Source organism: Anas platyrhynchos, chromosome 34, assembly GCF_047663525.1.
Source record: "Anas platyrhynchos isolate ZD024472 breed Pekin duck chromosome 34, IASCAAS_PekinDuck_T2T, whole genome shotgun sequence".
NCBI lineage: Eukaryota > Metazoa > Chordata > Aves > Anseriformes > Anatidae > Anas > Anas platyrhynchos.
The window spans coordinates 2,567,320-2,588,975 of NC_092622.1; the positions used below are offsets into that span (position 1 = coordinate 2,567,320).

The 21,656-nt window shown below is 62.5% G+C and overlaps 4 protein-coding genes across 4 annotated transcripts; 2 read left to right on the top strand and 2 right to left on the bottom strand.

Annotated features, from left to right (window-relative positions):
- The first annotated feature begins 1,021 nt into the window (after positions 1-1,021).
- TAC3 (tachykinin precursor 3) lies at positions 1,022-3,572 on the top strand. The gene is made up of 6 exons (XM_072031987.1): positions 1,022-1,595; positions 2,239-2,359; positions 2,440-2,551; positions 2,639-2,668; positions 2,798-2,851; positions 2,927-3,572. The coding sequence occupies exons 2-6, from the start codon at positions 2,258-2,260 to the stop codon at positions 2,977-2,979; spliced, it is 351 nt and encodes a 116-aa protein (XP_071888088.1). The 5' UTR covers positions 1,022-1,595; positions 2,239-2,257; the 3' UTR covers positions 2,980-3,572.
- A 58-nt stretch (positions 3,573-3,630) lies between these two features.
- On the top strand, positions 3,631-10,976 carry ZBTB39 (zinc finger and BTB domain containing 39). The gene is made up of 2 exons (XM_038171529.2): positions 3,631-3,767; positions 4,977-10,976. Exon 2 carries the CDS (start codon positions 5,082-5,084, stop codon positions 7,221-7,223), a length of 2,142 nt encoding a protein of 713 aa, XP_038027457.2. The 5' UTR covers positions 3,631-3,767; positions 4,977-5,081; the 3' UTR covers positions 7,224-10,976.
- A 9-nt stretch (positions 10,977-10,985) lies between these two features.
- On the bottom strand, positions 10,986-16,074 carry GPR182 (G protein-coupled receptor 182). The gene is made up of 3 exons (XM_005025786.6): positions 15,875-16,074; positions 15,571-15,718; positions 10,986-14,078 (listed from the first exon to the last, which is right to left on the bottom strand). Exon 3 carries the CDS (start codon positions 14,068-14,070, stop codon positions 12,976-12,978), a length of 1,095 nt encoding a protein of 364 aa, XP_005025843.2. The 5' UTR covers positions 14,071-14,078; positions 15,571-15,718; positions 15,875-16,074; the 3' UTR covers positions 10,986-12,975.
- A 3,072-nt stretch (positions 16,075-19,146) lies between these two features.
- On the bottom strand, positions 19,147-21,480 carry LOC101794088 (retinol dehydrogenase 16). Its single transcript, XM_038171534.2, has 5 exons — positions 21,356-21,480; positions 20,331-20,664; positions 19,993-20,251; positions 19,484-19,647; positions 19,147-19,413 (listed from the first exon to the last, which is right to left on the bottom strand). The coding sequence occupies exons 2-5, from the start codon at positions 20,644-20,646 to the stop codon at positions 19,184-19,186; spliced, it is 969 nt and encodes a 322-aa protein (XP_038027462.2). The 5' UTR covers positions 20,647-20,664; positions 21,356-21,480; the 3' UTR covers positions 19,147-19,183.
- Between the last annotated feature and the right edge of the window lie 176 nt (positions 21,481-21,656).

The following is a 21,656-nucleotide window of genomic DNA, read 5'->3' on the forward strand; positions in this document are numbered from 1 at the left end:
AAAGCTCCGGGAGAGGGATTTTTTTCCTGTCCCCACACGTCACCCGCGTTAACTTCGAGAGCTGACAACTCCCCGTCACGGCGGCAGCAGCAGCAGCTCCCAGGTGGGCCTGGAGCTGCGCACGGGCTGCATGTGCGGGCACGCGTGCCGGGGCACTTGGGCAGTGCGTGCACATGCAGGGGGCACGTGTGTGCACGGGGGGTGCCTCTGAGGGCTCGCCACGCTCCCCATGCCCCGCAGGGGCTGTGCCACCTCCCAGCGCAGGGACCCCCCCCCCCCAAAGTGCATGGAGAGGGGCCAGAGCCGTAAACAAGCCCGGGGCACCGCTGCTTTTCGCGGCTGCTTGGCACCACACAAGTAGGTGTTATTAATTAATTAGGCTGTCTCTGGCCAGGCTCCGATTTAATTAACGTCCCCGGCACTGCAGATGCTGCCCTGCCCCGGGCTGTGGTGCCACGTGAGCCACCGCGCTCCCGCTGCCGCCTCCCCTCCCGTGGGGCTGCCACAGCCGCCTGTTGAGGGCTGGCATCCGTGGCTCGTGCTGGTTGCCAGAGCTGGGCTCCCTCCGGTCCTTCCCATCCCCTCGGCTTCCCCCCATCGCCCTCTCCATCTCGGCTCGGCTGTGGGGGGTTTGGTTTTGGGGGTTTGGTTGTGGGAGGTTGCTCCCTCCAGTGCTGGGGGGAGCAGGATGGAGCCTGGAGGCAGAGCTGGGCCATGCTTGGAGGGGCCAAGCCCCCATCATCCTGGCCACAGAGGGGCTTGGGGGAACGCGGCCACACATGGGGCTGGATCTAGGGCTGCTGGGACCCCTGGAGGTGGGCGTGCTGCTCACGGACAGCATGGGACCAGGACCGGGCAGGTGGGAGAGCCCCAGGACAGGACAGGAGGCACTGGAGGGCTGTGCAGGGAGAGAGTGCGTGCGCACCTCTGTGCATGCCATGCAGCCCGTGTCCTTGTGCACGGGTGTGCGTGCACGCACCTACGTGTGCATCCCAGGAGCTCAACCACGACCCATTGCACCGTGAGCCCTCCCGGAGCCTGCCTGCACAGCCGAAGCACTCACCGGTGGCTCTGCCAGCGTGGCAGCACTCTGGAGACAGGGGCCGGTGCGCACACACGTGCCAAGAGGCTGTGGCGTTTTTGGAAGCGTGTCCCACCGCATGCATGACGTGTGCAGGGCCGGGGGCTGCGTGGGCACGGCGCTGGCTGCGTGCTGGCCCCGTACCCCGCGGCGGCACGACGTGGCGGGGAGCCGGCGAGCCCACGTGGGCGCGCTTGGGCCGCGGTGTGACTGCGCGTGCAACGGGTGTCACGGTGCCTGCGTGGGCGTTGAGCTGCAGGGTGGGGGTGCCACCCCCCGCGGCCCCCATTGGCGGCTCTCCTCTCGCCCACCCACGCCGTGCCACGGGCAGGGCCCCTTATTTAGCTCCGCGCGGCTGACAGCGCTGGGGTGCTTCACCTCCAGGCTGAGCGTGCCCGAGAGCCATCAGCACAGCCTGCGGCCGCTGCCCGCTGCCTCTCGCCGCTCCGCAGCCACCGGAGGTGAGGGACGCGCTGCAGCTGAGGGCTGAGCAGGTCCCCGAAACCCGTGCCAGGTACTGTGGGGTCCCCCGGGGAGGCCGCTGCCTCCGCTCCTCGCCCAGCGTGGGCTGGGGGAAGGTGAAAGGGAGCTGGAAGCTGCAGCAAGAGCTGGGCTGGGAGGAGAGGGAAGAAGGAAGGTGGGGAGGGCTTGGGGGGTGGCTGGAAGCCTGGGGCTGGGACCTTCCCGGGGGGCTGTGGCTGTTGGAGGGGGTGTGCGTGTGGTGCGTGTGGGTGTCTGTGAACGTCTGCAAGGCTGAGTGGGTGTCTGTGATCCCTGCGTGTCCGTGCTCCATCCTGCGTGTTTCCACCACCCCAGCTGGCGTGTGGCGGCACAAACCCGGCACAACGGGCACGAGTCCTGGCACAGGACCCCCAGCTCCACACTGCAGCCATTCTCTCTCCTCCCCAGCCCCCCCAGCACCTCTGCAGTACATCTCTTGCACTGCAGCCCCCCACCGCGTCCCCCTTGCCCCCCTCCCGTTTTTCTTCATGCCCCCACCGTGCCGTAGCCCCCCCAGCTGGAAAGGGCTGGGGGGCGTTTGCTGCCCCCGGGCCCCCATCCCTCGTTCCGCTGCTTTCCCCTCCCAAAACCTTGCCCCGGTCCGCGCCGTCCAGGGGGTGAGGGGCGACCCCGGCCGCTGCTGACCCCTCCCGCAGGTCGCCCGCCCCGGCGAGGATGCGGAGCCGCGCGGTGCTCGCCCTGCTCGCCCTGGCTCTGCCGCTCGCCCTCGCCCGCTTCGCCGCCGCCCCGCCGCCGGGCCCCGCGCTCCGTTCCCAGGTAGGGCCGAGCCGTCGGGGCGGCCGTCGGGGAGGCACCGGGCGGTCCCCGCCCGCGCTCACCCCTCCGCATCCCCGCAGAGCGGCCCCGGCCCCGAGCCGCTGCTCCCGGTGCTGCCCTGGAGAGCCCGCGGCGGCCCCCCCGGAGCCGCCTTCGCCGCCCTGCTGCAGCTGCTGCGGGAGGAGGACGCCGGTGAGAGCCGGGGGGGCGCTCCCGGTCCCGGCCCCGGTCCCGAACCCCGCCCCGACGGCAGCGCTCAGCCTCCCGCTTCTCTTCCAGGTCCCCCGGCGCTGGCGTCTCCCCAGAAGCGTAAGTCCGCTCCGCTCCGCTCTGCTCCCGGACGGTGCCAGCCCCGCAGCGGTGGCCGAGGGGGGGCCCCGACGTGGGCACGGAGCGGGGCCGGGCCCGGTGGGAGCTGACACCGGGCTCTCTCCGCAGGGGACATGCACGACTTCTTCGTGGGGCTCATGGGGAAGCGGATGGCGGAGCCCGGTAGGGCGGCGGGGGAGGCCCGGGGGGCTGCGGAGCCGCAGCGGAGGGGCTGAGCGCAGCCCCCCTGCTCCCCAGGGCCCCCCCCGGACGCCCCCAGGGCCGCCGGGTCCCAGCGCCGGGCAGCGTGAGGAGGGACCGGGGGGCGGCAGCGCCGGGACCCCCCCCTCCGGGCTCCGTCCCGGGCATCGCGGGGGGGCTCCGGGGGCCGTGTCCTGGTGCCTCGGAGCGGGCGGCGGCTGCGGGGCCAGCAGGGGCCGGAGGCGAGCAGCGACTGCGGAGCCGTCGTGGGAGCCCGTCGGGGCCGGGACCGGGACCGGGACCGGGAGTGGGGCCGGGGCTGGGGGCGGGAGCGGGGCTGGGGGCGGGATCGGGGCCGCGCTGCCGTCCGCGCTGTACGGGCACCAGATCCCAAACATCGCCCCCAGCCCTGGCTCGCTCCGTGCCTCCGCTGCGCCTCGACGGGACCCGACGGGCCCGGGAGGGACACGGGGAGGACACGGGGCGGGGAGGAGACACGGGGGGGGGGCTGCCCATGGGCTACAACGACCCCCCCACACACCTCCCCCCCCCACATCCCCACATCTCCACCTGCCCCAGCTCCCCTCGACGTCGCCCCCCGGTTCCCTCGTCCTCCCCCCCCTCCCATCCCCGCGCCGTTCCAGCCCCGTTAACCCCCCCCCGCCCCGTGTCCCCCCCCCCTCCACTCCAGGTGCCTCCCCCCCGTCCGTGCCACCCCCCCCCCTCCCTCGCAGTTCCCCTCCGGGCCGTGGCGGCGCTGTGGCCCCGACGGGGGGGCCGGGCGGCGGAAGGCGGCTCCGGTGGCGGCCGGCGCGGGCGCTCGTCGCGGCGGCGGCCGGCGGAGGGCGGGGCGGCGCCTTTGTGTGAGCGAGCGGCGATGGTGCGGGGCGCCGGGCGGGTAAGGAGCCCCCCCCCGGGGCCGCCCCCCCCCCACCTCCCGGGGCCGCCCCCCCGGGGCCACCCCCCACTCCAACCCCCCCACTCCCCGGGGCCGCGCCGCCCCCCTCGGTCCCCGGCTCCCCTCGCCCCCCCCCCCCTTCTCGTTGCCCCCCCTCGCTTTCTACCCCCCCTCACTTTTCTGACCCCCCCCTTTCCTCCCTTTCTGACCCCCCCCTCGGTGCCCCCCCCCCACGTGGTCTCCCCCAACCTCCCCTCGCCGAAATCGTGGCCAATTCGGGGCTGCTTTGTGCCCCCCCCCGGTGTCCCCCCCCTCCCGTGTCCCCCCCCCGGTATCCCCCCCCGGTTCCCATTCCCTCGGTGGCAGATCCGTGCCCCCCTCCCCTCTCCCCCCTCCTCCTCCCCCCATTGCCCGGTCTCTTCCCCCCCCCCCCCCCCCCCAGCACCCCGGATTGTGGGGGACCCATCCTCGGCTCCCCCTGCACCCACAGCCCCCCCCCCCAGCACCCCAGGGTGGGGGGCACACTTCCCCGGCTCCTCCTGCACCCGCAGACCCCCCACCTGCCCCAGAGTGGGCAGGGGGCTCCGGGCAGGGCTCTGGGTGCACCCCAGCCGAGCACCCCCCAGCCTGCCCCCCCCCCCTTTTCCTTGCTATCGAAGCTGGCACCAGGGCTCTGGTGTGGGACCCCCCCAGCAAACCGGGCTTTTGAGACGCGTTTCGGCCGGTTCCCCTTCGTGTCCCCACATGTCGGGGGCTTTCGGTGCCCTGGGTGCTGAGGGTGGGCTGGGGGCTGCAGGATGGGCTGGGAGGTGGCCCCCAGGGGGCCCAGCGCTGCGGTGGGGGGGGGGGGCGAGACCCCACCAAAACGCCCACATGGGTGCGGGGGAGACCTGGAGCGAGGGTGGGCGGCGGGCAGGGGGCTGCGAGGCAGCAGTGTTGGAGAGGCCTGGAGGGGAGCCCCCCCCCCCCCCCAGCACTCTGTGAGCGGCGGAGCCGAGCGCGGTGCCCAGGACGCAGCGGGAGCTTTGGGGCATCGCTGGCAGAGCCGGCGGCTTTTTAATTTTATTTCCTGATACGAGAGGGGCTCTGTTCGCCCCCATCTCAGGAGCTGGTTCCCAGTTGCTTGTCAGGAGGGGGGGGGTTTGAGGTCTGCCACGACACCTCCCTGGCTGTGAAGGTGTTCAAGTTTTCACGTTTTCCTCCCCGCAGAGCCCCTTGCCCTGCCACTTTCTGGATGCCAAGCACCTCCTGCGGCTGATGAGGGCGTGAAGAAGCAGCTGAGCAGGACAGGGAGACCCCCAAGCAGCTGCTAAGATGGGCATGAGGATCAAGCTGCACAGCACCAACCACCCCAACAACCTGCTGAAGGAACTCAACAAGTGCAGGCTCTCGGAGACCATGTGCGACGTCACCATCTTGGTGGGCACCCGCTCCTTCGCCGCGCACAAAGCCGTCCTGGCCTGCGCCGCGGGCTACTTCCAGAACCTCTTTCTGAACACGGGGCTGGACGCCGCTCGCACCTACGTCGTGGACTTCATCACCCCGGCCAACTTTGAGAAGATCCTCAGCTTCGTGTACACCTCCGAGCTCTTCACAGACCTGATCAACGTGGGCGTCATTTACGAGGTGGCGGAGCGGCTGGGCATGGAGGACCTGCTGCAGGCCTGCCACTCCACCTTCCCCGACTTGGAGAGCTCGGCCATCCCCAAGCAACCCTCCCTGGCCGTGGGCGAGGGCCGGTCGGGTCCTCTGAGCAGCGCCTCCTCGGAGCAGAACCATTCGCTGGGGGAAATCCGGAGCGGCGGGGAGCATTTCGGCCCCGAGCGCGGTTACCTCCTGCACGGGGAGGCAGTGGGCGGCTACAAGGAGGACGACAGGAATAACGCGAGCGAAGGCGGCCAGGCCCTCGCCCTGATGCAGCAGCAGCAGCAGCCTCCCAAGACGGAGCAGGAACCAGATGTGGAGCAATTCGCTCCTGCCGCGAGCATGGCAGCCCAGCCCAGCCTGGGCAGCGTGAACGTCGTCGTTCAAACCACCACGAGCTCCTGCCAGCAGTATAAAGTCCAGAGCAATGGTGACTACAGCAAGGGCGGCTTCTTCACCACCGACGCTTCCCTGGACATCTCCACGGGAAGCAACTCCTGTCCCAGCAACAGCAACCACTCCAAAGAGCAGGGCTTCGTGCAGATGGATGAGCTTCAGCTGGAAGATTTGGGCGAGGACGAACTGCACTTCGAAGATGCCAGCGAGGAGCTGGGCCCGTCGGAAGAAGTCATCGAGCTGAGCGACGACAGCGAGGAAGAGCTGGCCTTTGAGAACGACAGCCGGGATAGCAAGGCCATGCCCTGCCAGGTGTGCAAGAAGGTGCTGGAGCCCAACATCCAGCTGATCCGCCAGCACGCCAGGGATCACGTTGACCTGCTGACCGGGAACTGCAAGGTCTGCGAAACCCACTTCCAGGACCGGAACTCCAGGGTCACTCACGTTTTGTCCCACATCGGCATCTTCCTCTTCTCCTGCGACATGTGTGAGACCAAGTTCTTCACCCAGTGGCAGCTCACCCTGCACCGCAGGGAAGGGGTGTTCGACAACAACGTCATCGTCCACCCCAGCGACCCGCTGCCGGGGAAGGTCGGCGCCTTTGGCGGGGGGTCCGGCTCGGAGCTGGCGTGCACCGCCTGTGGGAAGCCTTTGGCCAAAGACTTCCACACCGTCCGCAACCACATCCTGGACCACGTGAACCTGAAAAGCCAGACGTGCGGCGTGTGCGATCAGAGGCACCTGAGCCTCTGCAGCCTGATGTGGCACGCCCTGTCTCACTTGGGGATCTCGGTCTTCTCCTGCTCCGTTTGCGCCAACAGCTTTGTGGACCGGCACCTCCTGGAGAAGCACCTGGCCGTCCACCAGAACGTGGAGGAGGCTCTTTTCCGCTGCCACTTCTGCGGGCAGAGCTTCAAGCTGGAGGCGGCGTACCGCTACCACGTCAGCCAGCACAAATGCGGCGGCGGCCTGGACATCCGACCCAGCTTCGGTGACCGGCTCCAGCCGCAGGGGCTGCAGAAGAGGAAGCTGCCCGAGGAGTTCCTGAGCGAAGACCTGGCACTGCAGAGCCAGCCGGGCAACAGTAAGTACAGCTGCAAGGTCTGCGGGAAGAGGTTCGCCCACACCAGCGAGTTCAACTACCACCGGAGGATTCACACCGGGGAGAAGCCCTACCAGTGCAAGGTGTGCCACAAGTTCTTCCGCGGCCGCTCCACCATCAAGTGCCACCTGCGGACGCACTCAGGGGCCCTGATGTACCGCTGCACCGTGTGCGGCCACTACAGCTCCACGCTCAACCTCATGAGCAAGCACATAGGCGTGCACAAAGGCAGCCTCCCCCCGGACTTCACCATCGAGCAGACTTTCATGTACATTATCCATTCCAAAGATGCGGAGAAAAATGCGGACAGCTGATGGGGTGAGGCAGGGCAGGGCCAGCAAAGGAGCGAACGCTCGCGACAGAAGCTGTGGAGAAACGTCGCTTATTTTATTTAATGGTCAGGCGTCATGGATGGAATCCTCCTTTTCTGTTTTTATTATTATTATTTTTTTTTTTTTAAATTTTTGGCCTTGCTAGGGCTTTTTAGATTGGCATTGTACAAATCAACAGCACGTAAGCTACATCACTGTTTCTGAGAAGTCCGTTGTGTTTACTTACCTCTGATCCTGTTAGAGGCCAATGAGTTTTGTGTTTTTAGCATTTCTCACTAGGTTTTGAATCTAGATTATTTTTTTTTTAAACCTTTTAGCCCACTTGACTAGGCTAACCCTCAGTTTGAGCTTACCCACAAACTGATGCTGCTAAGATATTTTGACACCTGACCTCAGTAGAGAGGGACAGAGCTAGAGCAGGATGATGCTGGACTTGAAGAAAAAGAAAAAAGACAGGAAAAAAAAGACTCGTTCTAGGCATCACTGGGGTTCTGCTGCTATTGTGAGGAGAGTCTGTGTCACAGGATCGGCCTTGCCACCATGGCTCCGCTGCAGGGGAGACGAGCAGGCAGTGAGGCGGGATGCCAGGGGCAGGCGATGGAGGGTGGCCGGGGGCTCTGGGCACGTTGCTGCCGTGCCCACGATGCTGCTGCCGTCTTCAAAGACCCCGTTTTTGGACAAAGGGAAAGGAAGGAGCCGGCCACCTCGTGGCAGGGAGCAGCCCGAACAGAGGGGTGCTGCGAGCAGGGAGGTCCCGTGGAGGAATGGCCGAGCGAGGCAGGGCAGAGGCTCCGTGCTGAGGGATCGGCCGCTTCCTAGGAGGTGTTTTGCAGCCCTTCCTGGGACGATGCTTTGCTGCGTCCCAGGGCGTCGTGTTGGAAGCTGCCTGAGAGCAGCGTTGCTGAGGCTGCGTGGCCCCGGCGCACGAGCACAAGCCAAAACCGTGGCCTTATCTCCCCACCGGTGTTGTTGGGAAGGATGGAGCTCTGCCGGAGGCATGGCCCCTGCTGCTGCCACCACTGCATCCCGGACGCGTCTCCTCTCTGACGAGTGCTGCAGGACGGTGTCGGTGCCCATGTGAGTCCGTTCGCCTTCTGTCGCGACGCCGTGACCGTGGCGCGGTGCTGGGGTGGCCGCTGGGAGCCGCGTGTGCTGCAGCGTGGGCTCCCGGGGCCGGCCCGGCCCTGCCGGCAGTGTTTACACCAGGAAGGGTGGGACCGGCTGGTTCCCATGCTATCCTGCTGTGGGGCAGAGGTGGAGAGGAACAGATTTTTCCAAATACCACAGCGTGAGTTATAACTGCCCTTAGGTAACTCCTACTACCTCACAAACAGGAAGCGCTTTCAAGCTACGGTCGTCGTAAATTGGGCTCCTGTGCTTCTGCAAAGATAATGCTGTTACAAAACAAAACTAGTGATCTGCAAACCCTGCGAGATCACCCCGCTAACCCCCTCCGCTCCAAGGGGCAACCCGCAGCCCAGCGTGGTCCGGACGCGTGGTTCGTGAGCTAGGAATTCCTGGGGATTGCTCCCCCCGCTCCACTGTGGCCTTGGGCAAGTCACTTCACCTCTTTGCCTCAGTTTCCTCATCTGTAAAATGAGGGTGGTAACACTTGTGGTACCGACCTACCTCCCTGGAGTGTGCTGAAGATTACTGGCTCACATCTGCAAAGCGCGTGGAAGATGCAAAGCACCTCGTGAGTATTAACGTGTAGCATCCGAGGAGATGACGGCCTCCATCCCCTCCTGTCCTGTACCAGTTTCCTGAGGTACGGTGGCCACCCGGCTGGGTCATTTGACTTCTGTCACAGCCTTCCCCATCGAAGCAACTCTTCCTTTAGTCCCATCCAAGTGCTGTGGAAGGAGCTCTGTAGCAATAGAAGGTGAGGGGAGACTGAAACTTGTGGGTTGAGGTAAGGACAGGGAGATCTCCCCCCACTTCCCGTCATGGGCACAACAGCCTTGGCTTGGGGAAGACTAATTTCTTGCCAGTTAAGAACAATAGAACAGAGAGAACTAAACGCAGACTAAAACCACCTTCCTCCCATCCACCCTCTTCTACCTCCTCCCCCAGGCAGTGCGGTCAGCCTGCGATGCCTCCTCTCCACCTCTCCTTCATCATCACGCTCTTTCCCTGCTCCACGCGGGGTCCCTCCCTTGGGATGCCCCAAATCGATCCCGGCTCTCTGGGCTGCAGCAGCCTCCTTTGGGCCACGTTGCCTGTTCCCCCCTGGTCCCCTCCAGGGGATCTCTGCTCCCACACCTGGAGCACCGACGCGCCCTCCTTTTCCCACCTCGGTGTCTGCACAGGGCAGGGGCAGAGGAGCCGACCTCACCTGGGAGGAAAAAAGGGAAGCGGAGGCTGCTGAGGGGTTCGCGTCCTTTCCCCCGTTTGTGTTATTTTGGCCAGGTTTGGGCCAGCTGCCTGCCTGCTGGGGGTGCCTAACGGGACTTGTCCGCTTGGCATTTAGGTTCCTGCAGGATGTTTACAGAGGAGGAGAGGTACTGAGACGGTAGGTGGCTGGTGCGGGAGATGGGGAAGGTGTCTGTGAGCTGGAGCTGCTTCCCGAGTGCTGGTTGTGGGGGGCTGCCCGTGGCCTTGGTGCGGGACCCCCGGCAGCAAGGAGCCGTGCCCACCCTGCTGGCTCCAAGGGAAGGGCTCAGGAGCTGTGCTGGGGGCCGGCAGCGTGTTGCCGGGGGGGCTCGCTGGGGCACAGGGTCGCCTCCGCCTCCGTTGTCCTGATGGTGGCGAGGTGTGCTGGTGGAGGGGGCCCTGGCGTGTGGGGAACGGCCGTGGTCTGCTCTGGAGGTTGTTATGAAGGATGTGAGGGAGGCTTGGGACCACCGAGTCTTCAAAGCCTCGAGACGCTCCTGAAATGCCCCAGGAGCTGCAATGAGCTTCGGGATGCCTCGGGGCACTGGTGCATGGTAACAGCCTGCGGCCCCGTGTCTAGCTAAGCTGTGAAGCAAAAGCCTTTTGTGCACATAAACCAAAAAAGAGAAGCTTTTACACTGAAACAGTAGCGGGCAAAGCAAGCCCACCCTTCTGAGCACAGAGACAGGAAAGCAAAAGCCCACCCCATTTTCTGCCGGTTGCTTTTGGTGTGTGGGTGGGGAGAGAGCGCTCAGGTCCCTGATGTTTCTGTCTTGGGTTCTTCCCTGTGTGGTCATGAATTATTCCCACGAGAAGCTGCCTGCGATGGGCAGCGAGCTCTCGTTTATGGAGGCAGCGTGGGGACGGGGCCGTGGCTGAGAGGGGCTGAGGGAGCTCTCCTCCCCTGTGGTTGGGAGGCTGCATGGCGTGCCCCACATCGGGTTCAGCCCCACACGGCCCCTCTGCCAGCCCCCCCAGGCCTGGGATGGGGCCTCAGCAGCCCCCCCGGCGCTGTGAAGGGTGCTTGGAGCTGCCTTGCTCTGACCCCTGCAACGCATTGCGCCGTTCTGGTTTGTCCTCCCCTTTCTTGAAGGATCCGGGTCTCTTAACAAAATAATTAAACAGAAAAAATAAAAAAAAAAAAAGTTGAATTGCTGTCTAACCTTTTTGTTAAGTTAATAGTAGGTACTGACCTCCTGATATTTAAGTGTTTACTATCTATTTGCTGTAAAGTTTTGTATATTTTGTAAACTTTCCCCCCAAATAGTAGATGTTTAAAATCGTTGTACATCGGGTTCTTTTATACTCCATTGTTCAGCACAAATTGTGGTTTTTATTTAGAATAATAAAATGAAAAACGTTGATCTCTTGTGCCTTGTTTCTCTGTTAAAAAGAAAATAATAACAATTCTTTTTATAAAGTTAGCCAGTGCCAGGAGCAGGTGCTGGACAAATTCAAGCTGGGGAGGAGGCCCAGGAGCAGCGGGTATTTGGGAATGCTAAAGGAACGCGCTGCTGGGACAGCTTCCCATGAGAGGGGACAAGGGAAGGCTGGGAGGGAGTCGAGGGGAGCTGCAGGACCTGCAGGGTTTTGGAGCCAGGTCTCTGGGTGAAGCCGTGGGTGAAATAATTCTGCCTCGTGCTGTCCGGGGGGAGGTTGTGAGGCTGCTCTGGCACAAAGTTGCAGATGCATTAGGAGAGTTTTCTTTAAAACAAAACAAAAGTTTAATAGGTCGAATGCCAAGTTGTACATGTTTAGGTAACTGGAATATAGTGCTGTCCGGGTTATGTCATGCATCAGATGTCTTGCTATTGTGTGCTTATCTTCAGTTTCTTCAGTGAGAAGGAGAGGGCACGAGCAAAAGGAAGCCCCAAGAGGGGTCAGGCGCAGAGCCACGCTCAGCTGGCGGCTGCCTCCACATCCCCTAGCAAAGGGGCTGCCCTCGTGTCGGGGGGCTGACTTCTGCCCTGGCTGCTCAGCAAATATTTCTGTGACAGAGAAGGATTTGTCTTTTCCTGCCTGGGCCGGTCCCTTTCTGGAGGCGAGCAGGGACATCTCTGCGCAGCAGCCCTGGGGCGTGCAGCGGGGGAGCGGAGCGGCCCCCGGCCAGCCCCACGGTGACCGTGGGTCCGTGTCAGCCCGGCACATCCTGCCCTCCGCTGCTGGAGGCGAGCATCCTGTCCAATTTGCTTATGCCTTGCTTTTTTAAAAATGGGTTCCTTAAGCAGCTCAAGGCCTCCAGATTTATTAATTCCCTTCCAGCGGCTGCTGCTCCTTCACCTTCCCCTACCCAGGGCTTGACCCGCAGCATGTGACTGAGCAGAAGCCAGACGAGGAGGAACTTTCTCCAGATGCTCCAGTTTCTTGCAGCCTGTACTCTGAGGATGTGTGCACATGGAAGTGCCGCGGTGCACACCTTCCATGCGACTTTGATTGAGAGGGAGCGCATGTCAAGGACTGCCAGAGCCCGCCGGTACTTAGAAAGGTGCCCAGTGGCTGAGGAACCCGACACGAGATGCTTTAAAGGAGACCAGTGTTAATGAGCTGGGTGCAGTACACAAACCGGGAACCCTAACTCGATTCTCCCCAGTCATGTTTGAAGGCAGACTTGCGCGGTGAAACCCAGTTCTACTTGTCCCTAATTTACTGCTGGGTTTGAACAATCGCCCTCAATGAGTTGCCGATGTTGAGTGGTTCCTCCCCTCGTTAAAGCTCAGCTCTGTGTCATGCTCAGCACCTCTGGGTTTTGTTGCCTTCATTTCTGTAAAATCAGGCTTTCAGCTCCCTGCCAGGTGCTGCGAGGGAAGGTTTGTCTTTCAAAGGCATGAATTTCATCTCGTTCCTGCTCGGGAAAGCATCAGAGCAGAAGGGCAGCGTTCATCCCATACCTTTGCAGCAGGCTATGCCCAGAGCACACGGGTAAGTGGAAGTAGGGGCTGCAGAAAACCCTGGGCTAAAGGAAGAGGGCAGCATGTCCCCCACCCTGCGTGGCTGTGGGGAAGGCTGGGGGCTGCTGGAGTCAGGTCCCAGCACTGGGTTTGTGAGCAGGTTTCAGAGCAGACAGAGTACAAGTGTTTGGAAAACAGGAAATAATCTCTTTCTCTTATTCTTTCGTTAGCTAAACAGATCCGATAGGGCAGCACATCAGAGGCGATGTGTCTGCAGCTCCCTGCACCATCTCATTTCATGCCTGGCACTCTGCCCTTGCCTTCAGATCACAGCAGGTGGCCAGCCAAGAAGTGTTGTTTAAAAGCAAAGTGTCTGCTTAGCACCAGGGAAAATAACCTTACTGACCGCAGTGAGCCCAGGGAGCTGGCCACCCCCCTGGGGCCAGCCATGAGCGGGCAGTCCAACACCCCGCTTAATTGGGGGGGTTGTTGTCCTTCGTGATGACGATGGAGTGCTGCGTGGTGGAGGAGGAGTTGTCTGCACCTTTCTGGCCGGCGAGGTCTTTGGGGATGTATTTCACCACGGCAGAGATGAGCTTGCTGCGGAAGTTTTTGCTTAGGAAATTGTAGAGGATTGGGTTGATCACGCAGTGGAGCAGGGTGAAGCAGTCTATGATGTCGTAGAAGAAGTAGAGGAAGTGAGCGAACGTGCAGTGGAGGATGATGTGGTTGCCGTCCAGGGTGAGCAGCGTGAGCGTGACGTGGAAGGGCAGCCAGCTGACGAGGAACACGATGATGTAGGCGTAGATGAGCAGGCAGTGCTTCCTGCTCTCCGGCTTGGTGCGCTTCAGGAACCTGGCCGTCAGGACATTGAACACGGCGATGATGGGGAAGGGGATGAGGAACCCAATGGTGGTGGTGGCCAAGCTGACCGCCAGCGCCCACTCGTCGTAGGTCTCGAAGGGGGCCATGAAGATGCAGATGGGCTCTCCGGTGTTGACCAGCTGCATGTGAGCCACCTCCAGGAAGGGGATGGCTGCTGCCAGGACCCAGCTGCAGGCGCAGATGATGCGGCGTGCCCGGTGCTGGTGCTTACGCCAGAAGAGGGAGGAGCTCGTCAGGGACACGTAGCGATCCACGCTCAGGCAGGTGAGAAACAAGATGCTGGCGTACATGTTGGCGAAGTAGAAGTAGTGCGTGAAGCGGCAGAGGAAGCTGCCCCAGAGCCAGGTGTAATCCAGCATCACCTCCAGCATCCAGATGGGCAGCGAGAGCAGCACGCCGAGGTCGGCGATGGCCATGTTGATGATGTAGAGGTTCACCAAGCTCTTGTTGCCCCGTGTCTGCCAGTTGACCCAGATGACGAGGAGGTTCTCCACCAAGCCCACCACGAAGATGACCAGGTAAAGGATGAAGAGGACGACGCGCTTGACGTTCTCATCCAGGCTGAACTCGCAGAAGGTGTAGGTGTAGTTGAAGAGGTGGAACAGCTCCGACCAGTTGTGGTAGTCCCCATACTCATTTGGGAGAGTGGGCGCCTCACTGGGGGCAGCGGTCGTCTCAGCCATTCTGGTAGCTGCAAAGAAAGGGAGAGCAATGAACTGCGGAGCCCTTCGGCAGGGGCAGAGAGCTGCAGCCACGCTGGGAGCCCTGCCGGGCACTAGAGCTGGGAAGCATCCGCACGCTCAGCTTCTTGATAACTTCAATTTCTGCTCTTGGCCATCCCAAATGACGACTGAATTGCAGCACCGGGGTATGGGACACAGGGGTCTCACAAAGACCCAGCTGTGGGTGTCACACTGTGAGACTTGCTTGAATTAGGCTTGTCTGGAGACTTGCTCACCAGGTCTTGCTTTATATCCCTCTGCCTCTTTGCACTGAGGGATGCTAGAGATCCCTCCCCCCCCCCAAAATATAAATAAATAAAATAAAATAAAATAAAATAAAATAAAATAAAATAAAAATCCTATTTATAAGGAGCAGGAGTTTTCATTTAGACATAAGAAAAGATCAAAAGGGAAACTCAGATAGAAAATCTAAGTGGCTGCACAGAGTGGGGCAGCTGCAAAATAGAGAAAAATAAGCTGATCTCTCCTGGCAAAGTTCGGTCACTGGGGGAGGTTCTGGAAGTACATATGTATTTTTTTTTTAATCCTAGGGGATTTTATTCCGATGGGTAAATTCCTACATCTTCCCTCCAAAGATGCTGCATCAGCATTGAACGTTAACCTCACATTGCCAGCCGCAAGCAGCAGCCTCCCAGTCCCCCAGCTCTGTTCCCGCTTCCATCCCTGTTGGACCACAGCCAGCCGTGGCCGTACCCTGGGGACACACGGTGCTGGGGACTGGCAGGTGGCAGAGACAAGGACCCAGTCAGGGCACCTGCAAGCCCCGAGGCTCAGCAACGTCAGCGTGGGCATGGGGGCTGCAAGCCTGGGAGCCTCCCTTGCAGCTCCCTGCAGCTGCCTCCACGCCTCCCGCACTCAGGTTCCCCCGGCACAGAGCTGGTGGGATCCCCACTGCCGCTGCCCTGCCCTTACATGCAGAGGTGCACCCCGGTGCCGTGGTCAGGACCATGAAGCATGCAGGAGACCGCAGCAGCAGCCGTGCCCCCACTGTGGTGTGCAGGTGCCGTGCAGCCCAGCTCCCTCGCTCCTCCCTGCCGCGCACCGCACTGGATCCCCTCAGGGCTCCGAGTAGGTACCAAAACTACAAACTTAAGGGAAACGTAACAGCATCCTTTTATTGCCACAAGCATGAAAGCCTGTGGATCCCAGCACGGCTGCAGCCACACGGCAAAGGTGCCGTGGACCCTGTTGCAAAACTCCCAAGAGGACCCATCCCTGGGAATGCCAAGTGCATCGCTGCACTGGGGTACCCCACGGCACCACGCGGAGCTCCACGCACCACAACCAGCGCCCCCAGAGCACCAGCCCCAGCCCTGCCCGGGCACTGTCACCCTCCTGAAAGCTTTGGCAAGAAGCCCATGGGACTGGAGCCTAGCTGTGCCCGGGGCTTTTGAATCCCAAGGCAGTGGTGGGAGAGGGGCGCGAGGCGCACTGGCTCACCGGCGGGCGTGCGGAGCAGCTGCACGGGGCGATCCTCGCGGCACGGCGGCTGGCGTTTGTCTGGGAATGCAGGGATGCAGCTGCTGTAGGGCTCGGGGTGGGCTCCGGGATCCTCCCCAGCAGGAAATGACCATGGCAGCCCGATATCCTGAGAACAGCCCAGCGCGAGGGGATGTCAGATGTGGCTTCCAGCCCCCCGGCTTGGCGTGCACCTGAGGTCACGGTGTGCTGGGGAAGGGGAGCCTCAGGAAGGTGCCAGCATCAGCACCAGAGAGGCTCCGTGGGTGCTTCAGAGCCACCTCACCTGCTGCCTGCTCCATGAAGGACCTGGCGGCCACCAAGCTATGGGCCTGATCCTGCCCAGGGCTCGCTGGTGCTGTGGGCAGGGGGAAAATGAATCAGCTGGGAGCCCCAGGGGTTAGGGTGGGTTAGGGGGAATGTGCGTGCCTGTCCCTGAGGCATTGCTCAGGGGCCCTCAGGCTTTCCTTTGGGGAAAGAGCCCAAAATCAGCACACTGGGGACACAGCACACTGCTGAGGGGGCAGAGCAGCCACATCCCCCAGGGCACTGCCTCTGAGCCAGGATTTTAGGCTTGGGGGCAGCCGGAGTCGCGATTCCTCCTCAGCTGTCGGAATTCGCTGCAGATGGCTATCTCCACAGCAACACCTCTGGCCAGGCAGCAATTAATCAACCCAACATGATTGCCTGGCAGTTTTGCAGGGGAAGGGAGGGGGGCTTTAGCCTTGCCCCTATGCTGGGGAGGGGGCTGATAGGCAGAACGTTTTGCATCGAGCTGCAAGTCCTGCAAAACAATTGCAGGAAATCTCCTTTTCAAGTGCAGACAAGACATTGTGATCAACAATCGGCTCGGAAGGAAGGCACGGCTGGAACAGGGAAGCATACGGCACTGATAAGTCGGCCCTTGCACAACAACAGGCCAGTCGCCAGCGACCCCAGCGAGCAGGTACCCCGGCCCCGCAGGGTCCCAGCCTCTGTTTGCAAAGGGGAATTTGGGGTTTTGGTCTCCCCCCCAGCACTGTGGGGTTCGCTTTGCCCCACAGCTGGCACAGGGATGCCGTGCTGTGCCGTGGGCCGGGAGGCTCATCCTTCGCTGTGGCTGCACCTTCCCAGCAGGGCAGGGATGCGGTTTTGTTTCCATGAAACACATCATGAACCTGAGGCGGGAGGAGGGGAGCTGAGGGGAGTTTCTGCCCTCTGCAAACCCATGGGAAAGGCAGGAATTGGATGTAGGCCGCGCACTGCAGCCATGGCCAGCAGGGGCTGATTGTAAGAGGGGGTGAGGGGGTCCAGCCCCAACAGCCCCTGGACTCTGTCCTGCCCGGCAGGGCCAGCCACCAGCATGAAGGCCTCGGGCGCATTTATTTGTTTTCGTCTCCCTCACCTTCTAAGACTGGTGCATGTGATCCAGCTTTGATGGCACAAACACTACGCACCGTGGGCTGGCAAGCTCCTTGTCTTGGCATTTTATTTCCCAAGGGCTTAGGGAAGGACTTGTCCTCGGAACAGGACTTGTATCCCTGTACTCGGCTCTGGTGAGGCTGCACCTCGAGTACTGTGTTCAGTTTTGGGCCCCTCGCTACAAGAAGGCCATGGAGGTGCTCGAGAGGGTCCAGAGAAGGGCGACGAAGCTGGTGAGGGGCCTGGAGAACAAGTCCTACGAGGAGCGGCTGAGGGAGCTGGGATTGTTCAGCCTGGAGAAAAGGAGGCTCAGGGGCGACCTTATTGCTCTCTACAGATACCTTAAAGGAGGCTGTAGCGAGGTGGGGGTTGGCCTGTTCTCCCACATGCCTGGTGACAGGACGAGGGGGAATGGGCTAAAGTTGCACCAGGGGAGGTTTAGGTTGGATGTTAGGAAGATGTAGAGCTCAGTGATATGGTTTAGTGGGGACTGTTAGTGTTAGGTCAGAGGTTGGACTGGCTGATCTTGAGATCTCTTCCAACCTAGACAATTCTGTGTGATTCTGTGTAAGGACCAGACCTGTCTGTGAAGAACAAAAGCATTGGTACACGCAGCAGGAAGGACTGAGTGACACAGGTGACCCTGCAGCGGCTGGATCAAGAGCAACCCGAGGGACGTAAGGCTTTCCTGGGGCATTTTGGGGCTGCCCGATCCCAGCCAGGCCTTCCAGCTGCAGGAGCTGGTGGCATTTCCAAGCCAGCTGTGCTGCCAGGAGCAGGACAGGAGCTGGGGCAGGCAGCTCGGCTCCTTCTCCCGATCTCTGCTGGGATGCTCCAAGGCCACCGGCACCCAAACGTGACCGTCTGCAGCGAGCCCAAGGGGCCCCCACCCTCTCCAGGGGCCTGCTTCTCCCATTTGTTTGGAGATAAATGGGATAAGAGGCCGCTTCCTCTCCGGAAAGGCACCGCTCCAGGGCTCAGGGCAGGGCGGGAGGGGCAGCTGAGGGAGCTCAGCTTGGGGGGGGGGGGGGGGTGTCCCTGGGGCACCGGCACTCGAGAGACTTGAAGCCCCGCTGGAGCTTTTACCCCACGGAGCTGAATCTGGGCCCAAAATTCCCGTGGGATTTGTACTTCATGGTTGCCGGCTGCAGGCAGGGCTGCTCTGGGACCAGCCGTTCTCCCAGTGCTGCCCAGCATCGTCGCTGCGCTCTGCAGCCCCTGGGGATGTGCAGGGACGTGGTGCTGTGCAGGGACGTGGTGCCGTGCAGGGACGTGGTGCTCCCTGTGCAGGCTGCTCCCTGTCCGGCTTCTCGCCCCGGCGCTGTCCTGCTCTTGCACCTGAGGGAGAAGCACCGTGGGACTCGGGTGGGTGGGAGCCAGGCTGCTGGTAACTCTGCTCTTACCCCGCAGGCAAGTGCACAACCTAAGGGGCTTGTCTCCCAGCTGATCATCGCTAATCAGCCCTTAATTAGGGTTGTAAAGGATGCGAGTTGCCGCCCACGCAGCTGATGTGCCGAAACCCAGCAACAGCCACTTGGTGCCAGGGGAGCCTGCAGACGGTGGGGCTGTGCCTCTGGGGGCTTTGCATGGGGCCGGTCCCTGACTGCTCGGATGAAGCCGGGAGCTGGCGGCTGGGGATTTCTCCCCCTGTGCTAAAGGCACAGCAAAAAGGCTGCCTGGGTGCTCCCAGCCAGCTCTCAGCAGCTGAGGGAGGTAGTGAGCTAAGGATAAAGGCATCCAGAGCACTACAGAACCATGCGGCAGCTCTGGAGCCTGTGGATCTGGCATGCGGGTAAGCGTTTGGCCCTAAATACCCCCCAAAACCAAATAAAAGCCTGGAGGAAGGCTGCACGGGGGTTGTCCTCCCTGCAGGCCATGGCTGGTGGCCGGGGGACCGGTGTCTGCACCCCACACGCCAAACTGTGCGAGGTGTCCTTGGGGTCTGGGGAGGTGGGAGAGCCGAGGAAGGCTGCTGCTGCCCAAGAGAACGCTGTGGGACCCCCACAGGGCTGTCGGGGCAGAGCTGTCCCCACAGCCCTGATGCTCACAGCTGCTCTGGCCAAGGCTTGGGTGCGCCTCAAGCAGAGCGGGTGGCCCAGGACCGCGTCCCCAGCTCTGAGGATGGAGCTCGCCATGGGAAGCCCCCTTCCCACCAGCTTTATTGAGCAGCGTAACACGGAGAGAGACGCACGTCTCAGGGGCGTGCGGGTGTCCCCCCGGCTGGGATGGGCAGGAAAAAAGCGCTGATGGTGTCGGAGAGCCAGGTCGGGCAGTAGCTGAGCGGCAGGAAGATGAGCTGGGCGTCCCAGCCGGCCGTGTAGCGGCTGCGGGGGCAGCGGGCGAGCAGCGCGTGCTCCATGCAGCCGGTGACGATGCACAGGCGGGAGCTGCTCAGGCGGTGCAGCAGGGCCGTTTGCCGGGCATCTGGGGGGGACAAATGGGGGTCAGCAGCACAGCCCTGGGGGTGTGAGGGCTGGGGAGAGGGGGTACTCACAGGACTCCAGGTAGCGGGGGCCGTAGGCTGCCTGGATCTCCGCTGGGAGCCTCTCCCAGAGGTGCTGCAAGGCCTTCACCAGCCCCCCGGGGTTGGTCATCCCCGTCTGGAAGCCACCGGGTTCGATGATGGAGATCTGCACCCCGAAGGGGCGCATCTCACGCCTGGCTGGGGAGGGGGCCATCAGCACCCCAGGGACCAGGCATTGCAAGGCGATGGGGACCCCACTGACACCCCTCTGTCCCCCAGGTGGCAGCTGGGGAGCCCTCGCCTCTCCCTGGGGCTCCTCAAAACCCTTCTCTGCTTGCACAACCCCTGGCTCCAGCCTTGCCCTAGTTTCCCAACCCGCAGGGACATCTTTCACAAACCCTCCCGGTGGCTCAATGCTCATCTCAGCTGTGGGGATGGGAGGCAGCCGGGCACAACTCAAAGCCCCACATGGGGAAAGCAGGGCACAGCTGCCCAGCACACGGGAGCCCCTAGTGGGATGAGGCTGGCCTCCCCCATACCTGAGGGTGTCGGAGAAGGCCTCCACGCCGTACTTGGAGGGGCAGTACCCCCCGCCGAAGAAGGCGACCCGGCCCATCACGCTCGCCACGTTGACCACCCGGCCCCGGGCTCTGCGCACCAGGGGCAGGAAGCTCAGCGTCACCTCGATGAGGCCGACCAGGTTGACATCCAGCACCTTGACGAAGTCGTCCTTGCTCAGCCACTCGTTGGGGGCAGCGGGGATAGCGACTCCAGCGTTGTTGACCAGCCCCCAGAGCCCTGGGGAGGGGATGGGGGTGACACAGGCTCTCTGCCCCCTTGCCGTGCCCCCAGCCCCAGCCATGTCCCCCCGTCCTACCTTGGTCACCCACGCGCTCCCGCACCCAGGCAGTGGCGGCGGCGATGCTGGCGCTGGAGGTGACGTCCAGGAGGACGGTCTGCAGGCGCTGCGAGGTGGCCGCCCGCAGCTTGGCGGCCCCCGGCTCCGTCAGGCAGCCCGCCAGCACCTGCAGCCCCCGTGCGTCCAGCTGCCGTGCCAGCAGGCTGCCGAAGCCCGAGTCGCAGCCCGTGATCAGCACGAACTTCTCCGAGAGGCCGGGCACCGTCTGCCGCTCCCGGTGCCAGCGCCGCAGCCACAACAGCCCCGCCAGCACCGCCACCAGCCACAGCCACATCCTCACTGGAGCTCGGCTCTGGGGGAAGGAAGAGGCAGTGTCCCGTGCGCTGCCCTGGGGTGAAGGCTGGGTCCTGGGGAGCGCTCAGGCACTGGTGGCGTCGGGGTTGGAGCAGCTGCTGCTGCGCCCCGGGAGCTGTTAGTCTCAGCCATGGGACGGCTCTCCTGAGCACGTAGCCTTAGGGGCTTTTCCCTGGTGCTGGGTGGTCTTTGGATCTCAGCTGTGAGGCCCTGCACTTCCCGGCTGGCTGCTGCCCGTGGGAGCCCGTTGCAGCCAGGGCTCCTCGGGTGGGCACGCTCGCAGCAGGTACGGGTTCAAGGCTCTCTCTCCTACACGGCCCCTGTATTTCCCTCAGACCCCAACCACCCGTTCTGCTCAGCACTCGGTGGCTGTTTCCTTCTGGCCCTCTTACACACGAGCTTTTGTCCTCAGTGTGACTAAGAAGCACCAAGGACATGTTTTTGGTGGAGCCGTGCTGCGCTCCCCCTGAGCATGACGCCGCTCTGCCGTTGTCCCTGCAGCAGCGCGATGGGCTGGGGACCTTCAGAGCAGAGCCCACCTCCCCCTCAGAGCAAGCTCCTGCCATAGCAGCGTTTGGATGCCCCTGAGCCAGCTGTGTCCGACCCTTCCTGAACCTCCCTCCAGATGTGCCTGACCCAGCCGGAGGAGCTGCACCTTGTGAACGCTGCGGCCCCAACCCCGGGGTTACCTGGGCAGGTCCTGTGCTGCTCTGGTCCCACTCAGTGAAGGTCTGTCGCAGCCCATCCCGGTGTGGGGGCTGTATAAATAGAGGCTGGTGTGCACCAGCCCCAGCCCAGGTATTGAGCAGCAGCTGGGGGAAGAGCCAGAAACCTGAATTGCAGAAGAGGCTGGATTGCACCAGCCCCCATGATAAAACTCCATTTCTTCATTGCAATTCACTGCCTCATCTTGCACAGATCCACGTGCTGGGAGCTCTGCTTTGGCCTCTGGTTGCTGCCTGTGCTGGCAGAGCTGGTTCAGACCCTTCA

What these genes read in the sequence shown, in the direction of transcription:
- TAC3 (XM_072031987.1), top strand. Translation starts at nt 2,258, where the DNA reads ATGCGGAGCCGCGCGGTGCTCGCCCTGCTCGCCCTGGCTCTGCCGCTC. An exon ending in GCTGGCGTCTCCCCAGAAGC is followed by an intron (nt 2,669 to 2,797) that starts GTAAGTCCGCTC and finishes CTCTCTCCGCAG; the next exon opens with GGGACATGCACGACTTCTTC. An exon ending in GAAGCGGATGGCGGAGCCCG is followed by an intron (nt 2,852 to 2,926) that starts GTAGGGCGGCGG and finishes CCTGCTCCCCAG; the next exon opens with GGCCCCCCCCGGACGCCCCC.
- ZBTB39 (XM_038171529.2), top strand. Translation starts at nt 5,082, where the DNA reads ATGGGCATGAGGATCAAGCTGCACAGCACCAACCACCCCAACAACCTG.
- GPR182 (XM_005025786.6), bottom strand. Translation starts at nt 14,070, where the DNA reads ATGGCTGAGACGACCGCTGCCCCCAGTGAGGCGCCCACTCTCCCAAAT.
- LOC101794088 (XM_038171534.2), bottom strand. Translation starts at nt 20,646, where the DNA reads ATGTGGCTGTGGCTGGTGGCGGTGCTGGCGGGGCTGTTGTGGCTGCGG. An exon ending in GGAGCGCGTGGGTGACCAAG is followed by an intron (nt 20,252 to 20,330) that starts GTAGGACGGGGG and finishes TCCCCTCCCCAG; the next exon opens with GGCTCTGGGGGCTGGTCAAC. An exon ending in GCCTTCTCCGACACCCTCAG is followed by an intron (nt 19,648 to 19,992) that starts GTATGGGGGAGG and finishes CTCCCCAGCCAG; the next exon opens with GCGTGAGATGCGCCCCTTCG.